Below are 5,734 nucleotides of genomic sequence, written 5' to 3'. Positions count from 1 at the left end.
CTTAGTAACGCAGAAGATTTCTTTTAAAAATAGAAGATTATGCTAGAAAATAGATTCGGATCTCTTTAATTTTCTACTGGGTTTTGGTTTCACTGGTCAGATTCAATTTTCAACCTGATTACCTAGCCACCAAAAAAAAAAAACAGTTGCCATCATGTCGATTCTGACTCATGGCGACCCCATGTGTTTGAGAGTAGAACTGTGCTCCTTAGGTTTTCAAGGCTGAGACCTTTCAGAAGCAGGTTGCCAAGGCTGTCTTCAGAGGCATTTTCGAGCGAGTTCAAACTGCCAACCTTTTGGCTAGCAGTCAAACTGCTTAACTGTTGGTGCCACAAATGTCACTTATTCACTACCCATGTATTTATTCTTGGTCAGAAATATGTTTATTACACACTCATCTGTTAAACACAAGTTTCAAAAACTATTTTTCTTTTTAGAAAGCATAATCCTCACCCACCACCACCACCACCTCCCAAAGAAAAAAGATACACTGAGAAGATCAAGCCACACACATTAACACAACAGCTGACAACATTTTCTAAAGATCAGTCTCACCTTACGTACAGTCATTCCCCCGTAACACCAGGAAGCACAAAGATGTGGAGCTCAGATTTTATGTCTTTTTTAAAAGATGGGTTATATATCTTTCCTTCCACATGAATAACTGGGAGCCTGCCTGAATCTTGGTACAGAAAAATTCATCGCAGACATAGAAGGGGTTTGCATTCTAACTTAGTTGAGAAGGATCCTGACTATATGTTTCTAACCTGTAGCAATATTACTATAAGCCTCCCATAGACAGAGCTAAAGTTACAATGCTTTACTGGCTCGTTATCTTAACTATAAGGAAGGCCAGTGGCATAATGGTTAAGCACCTGGCTGCTAACTGAAAGGTTGGTAGTTTGAACCCACCCAGTGGCTCCATGGGAGAAAGACTCGGCAATCTGCTCCCATAAAGACTACAGCCTAGAAAACCGTACGGGGCAGTTCTGCTCTGTCACATGGGGTCACTATGAGTCAAAACCAACGCAACGGCACCCAACAACAACAACCTTAGCTACGGCATCCACAGCACACACTACACATTACAGTTTCCACTATTATCATCTCTATTTCTCACCGCAGTCCTGAAACGTATGTATTTTCTTGCTCCACTTTTACAGATAAAGGCATTGAAGCTCTGGGGTGGACAATTAACCTTCCTGGGGCCCCACAGCAAGGCAGGCAGATGAGCTCTTAAGGCCAGGTCTGTCATACCACATTCCAGGCTCCCTGCTATAGAGCTGCCAGTGCGCCCCCTGTACAGCCACAGAGATACCACCTGGGTTATTCTTATACAAGTTCTTGAGCTTAAATTCTGGGACAGCTTTACAAACCCCAACATGACAAAACCCTGCTGTCTTCCACATGTGAGATGGGTCTTCCCTGCCTGACGCTGAGTTCCCCCGAGGAAGGGCCTGGTGACTCAGTCTCCCACCTGACGCTGAGTTCCCCCGAAGGAAGGGCCTGGTGACTCAGTCTCCCCACCTGATGCTGAGGTCGCACAAGGAAGGGCCTGCTGACTCAGTCTCCCCGCCAACACCCGCGTTCCCAGGTGGTGCACTCTGAGAGAAATTCCTAAATCATCCACAGCTGTCTAGTCTCAGTCGTCCCAGGTTCCTCTTTTCCCCACAGGTTGAGCTGTTGCTGATTAACCCGTGCTGAAGGCCTGCGAAGGGCCAGGCATTGTGGTGGATCCTGGGAACAGGAGTCCTGGTCCTGGTCTCCCAGGAGCACTCAGGACAGCAGAGTTTTCAGAGGTGAAGGCAAGGGGGTAAATACCTGATGCTTTGAGACCTGGACAACCTCTGTCCACCCCTTGCCTCTCTCCCCAACCCCTCCCTGATCCTCTCCAGCAGTCCCCAGTCTTCCTCCCTCCCCAACCCCTCCCTGATCCTCTCCAGCAGTCCCCAGCATCTTCCTCCCTCCCCAACCCTCTCCAGCAGTCCCCAGAGTCTTCCTCCCTCCCCAACCCTCCCTGACCTCTCCAGCAGTCCCCAGAGTCTTCCTCCCTTCCCAAACCCTCCCTGACCCTCTCCAGCAGTCCCCAGAGTCTTCCTCCTTCCCCAACCCCTCCCTGACCCTCTCCAGCAGTCCCGTCTTCCTCCCTCCCCAAACCCTCGCTGACCCTCCCCAGCAGTCCCCAGCATCTTCCTCCCTCCCCAAACCCTCCTTGGCCCTCCCCAGCAGTCCCGAGTCTTCCTCCTTCCCCAACCCCTCCCTGACCCTCTCCAGCAGTCCCCAGAGTCTTCCTCCTTCCCCAAACCCTCCCTGGCCCTCTCCAGTGGTCCCCATCTTCCTCTCTCCCCAACCCCTCCCTGGCCCAGTGGTCCCCATCTTCCTCTCTCCCCAACCCCTCCCTGACCCTCTCCAGCAGTCCCCAGCATCTGCTTACCCTTTCAAGCTTCCCATGAGTTTGGCTGGGAACCACAGCCCAGTCGACTAGCGCCAGTTTCATTTCCCAATTCTACTTGGACAATGGGCTTCCAATATGTTTGTCAATGAATCTCCTGACTTCGGATATTTCAACATGTAAAAATAAATAAAAATCTTAAATGGTGTCATGGTTTGAATTATGTCCCCCCAAAAATGTGTGTATCAGTTTGGCTGGGCCATGATTCCTGGTGCTGTGTGATTTTCCTGTACGTTGTAAATCCTGCCTCTATGTTAACAAGGGAGGATGGGTGGCTGTTGTGTTAGTAAGGCAGGCCTGGATCTACAAGACTGGATTGTGTCCTGAGGCAATCTCTCAAGATATAAAAGACAGAAGCGAGCAGAGAGACAGGGGGACCTCATACCATCAAGAAAGCAGTGCCGGGAACGCGTCCTTTGGACTGGGGTCCCTGTGCAGAGAAGCTTCTAGTCCGGGGGAACACTGAAGAGAAGAAGGCTGACAGAGAAAAAGCCTTCCCCTGGAGATGACGCCCTGAATTTGGACTTTTAGCCTACTTTGACTGTGAGGAAATAAACTTCTCTTTGTTAAAACCATCCACGTGTGGTATTTCTGTTATAGCAGCACTAGATGACTAGCACAAATGGTAAAGTAGTTTGCAAAAAGCAGGTCCCACTTGCCAGACAGAAACAGATGACACTAGAAAATCTGAAGATTAGCACTTAATTTCTGAGTTTAAACCCATTTATAGGGAAGATTTTTACGTTCTAGAAAGATCAGGTGGGGCCTAAAGAGGCGGAGCTCTGGGCTAAGCAGTGAAGTTGGTGATGCTGACTTGAGAACAAGGACTTCCTCTAAGCCCCTCAGCCTCACCTCAAGGAGTCCTGGCGGCGCAGTGGTTAAGTGCTCTGCTGCTAACCAAAAGGTTGGTGGTTCAAATCCACCCAGCTGCTCCACCTAAGACCTGGTGATCTGCTTCTGTAAAGATTACAGCCTAGGAAACCCTATGGGGTAGTTCTACTGAGTCAGAATGGATTCAGTGGCACCCAACAGCAAACTCCCACTTCACTTAATGTAATGGCCTTGTTACCGACACTCCTGCCATACTCCGCGCTCTGAGTTACCGGCAGTCTGAAGCTTTTAGAAAGCAGAGGTTCAGAACGCCACACTGGAACAAGCATCGTCAACGTCCCGGATTCGGCCACGGGACGGAGAACCGGCCCCGGGGCAGCACAAGTGGAGCTCTTTCACCGGCCCCCGGGCAGCACAAGTGGAGCTCTTTCACCGTTGGGAAAAAGCAGGAGGTATGTCCAAGTGGCATCTCACTCAAATTACTTTCTGCAACAAACACTTACAAACTTTGTTACCTCATTTTTAGGTCCTCGTGTGTGCCGCATGGACACCCCATATAACTTTATGGTGTCTACATTCCTCCTGCCGTCCACAATCCAGTGCTGAATATTTCCCTCTTGGAAATTGTTTAAAATCTTTTTCATTGGTTGTGGCAATTGGAACTGAGTAAATACATAGAAATTCCACTGCTAATTCAATTGACTAGATGCCACATGGAAGTTCAGAACAGATGATAAAGTGCTCTTGGGGGGCAGCTACGACCAAAAGGCAAAAGCTCACCCAAAAGGAGAGGGTTCTGAATAACCACCAGACCAGCCAAACTTTGTATATTGCCTTTATTTTGCAGAAAATGCTTTCTGCTGATTGTCTTTGGCTACTCTGTCATAATTACAACATACAATTGTAGGTTTAACAATACAAAAGATTAACTACATATGCTCAAAATACACACATTCTAGGGGGCAGAGCAGTCAAATTTTCCTTTCACCTAAAACCTGCTGTCCTTCAACTATGAATATACTCTGTCCTTAACAGCGCGACTATCACGGCCAACTGCACCCCAGGGACCTGAAAACTAGGGAAAAGCAACAAAGAGGATCAGGCGTGCTTGGTACCTCAATGAAGTTGCACCCATGCAGTTTGTAAATTTGGGTCACCTATATGCTGGGTGAGAAATGAAGTCTCTTGAGCCTGGCAAGTAATTTGTTTTTATGAATCATGGTGAATTAGGCCAACTGCATTGTTTTCATACTTAAACTCGTCTGGAGCACTCCAACGCTGCTCAGAAGTACACTCAATCTAGACCCAACGGCAGATGACGGGAGAGGGGAGAGCGGAGAGCAGTGGTGCTTTGTTTCCTTTTTATACAGAAACAGCACGCCATGTATTCCTCCTCCTATTTTAAAATGGGGGTGGTTCTACTGTTGTATAGGGTGGCTATACATCGGAACCGACTCGATGGTAACAGGGTAAGGCTTGCATTGCTTCCTTTGACCATGAGCCCGCCGTCTGACCTGCAGATCCATCAGATCAGCACGCAGCTGGCACAACAAAAGTCAGTGCATCCTGGAGAAAGGTTCACATGGAGGGTGGGGACACTGGCGTCCAGGAGGCCACCAGGCGAGCTTGGGCCGCAGCATCGTACTGGCTGTCAGGAATGTCTGTGGCTGTGGCCCCCCCTTCGTAAAGCGGGGACCCTGAGGACGCCGAGGCGGTGTGGGTGAGGGGCGTGTAGTGTGCGGGGGAGCCCCGGAAGAACTGGGTCCCCAACCCATTGGCCACTGCTGGCGTCTGGGAGCCCGGAGTGATGGCGCCGTTGCTCACAGACCACAGGTTGGGGTACTGGCTGCAAAGGAGAGACACAGGTGAGTCAGAGGGGCTAGGTGAAGCTCTGGCCAGGTGCGGGGTGGGGGGGAGAAGGGCCCAACACCAACCGTCCGTGCATCTGTTGGGCATTTTCTCCTTCCCGACAGCCCTTTCTCCTGTATTAGAAAAGGACTGGCAGCCTCACTCTGAGGCGTAATCAAGTTCTTGTTAGAAAGCCCCCGATAAGATCACGTCCCTATTCCAGACTCGCAGCACTCTACATTTCCCCAGAAAACTCCAGAATACAAAATTCCCGAGACTTATCCCAAATCAAAGTTTCACAGGATGGGCGTAAGCATGTGAATTTTTAACAGGCACCCTCACTGCAGGGATTCCTTACAACAATCCCATCCCGGATGCGGCCCCTGCATCCTGCCCAGGAGACACACCTGTCGGCAGGATGTCTGTAGGGGAAATGGACGGGGACTCAGACCAGAAAGTCAGCCCCAGCCCTGCCCTGACAGCTGTGTCCCATCAGATGCGTCCCAATCTATAAAATAAGGTAGTTGGAAATGAGCATCAAATCCTTCAGTCTAAGCGCGGAAAGGAGCCCTGGTGGTGCAGCAGTTAAGTGCTCAGCTGCTT

At 49.7% G+C, this 5,734-nt stretch overlaps 1 protein-coding gene across 2 annotated transcripts in view; it reads right to left on the bottom strand.

Moving 5' to 3' along the window:
* Nucleotides 1-4,861: 4,861 nt before the first annotated feature.
* Nucleotides 4,862-5,734, bottom strand: part of TBXT (T-box transcription factor T) — a 10,791-nt gene continuing 9,918 nt past the window's right edge. For both annotated transcript variants that reach the window (XM_004368783.1, XM_004368784.1), the window contains one exon: nt 4,862-5,129. In XM_004368783.1, coding sequence (XP_004368840.1) covers nt 4,862-5,129 — 268 coding nt within the window. The remainder of the gene's footprint in view (nt 5,130-5,734) is intronic.

The sequence above is a fragment of the Trichechus manatus genome, unplaced genomic scaffold, assembly GCF_000243295.1.
Source record: "Trichechus manatus latirostris isolate Lorelei unplaced genomic scaffold, TriManLat1.0 scaffold00002, whole genome shotgun sequence".
NCBI lineage: Eukaryota > Metazoa > Chordata > Mammalia > Sirenia > Trichechidae > Trichechus > Trichechus manatus.
This window is presented reverse-complemented; position numbering and strand designations above follow the sequence as displayed.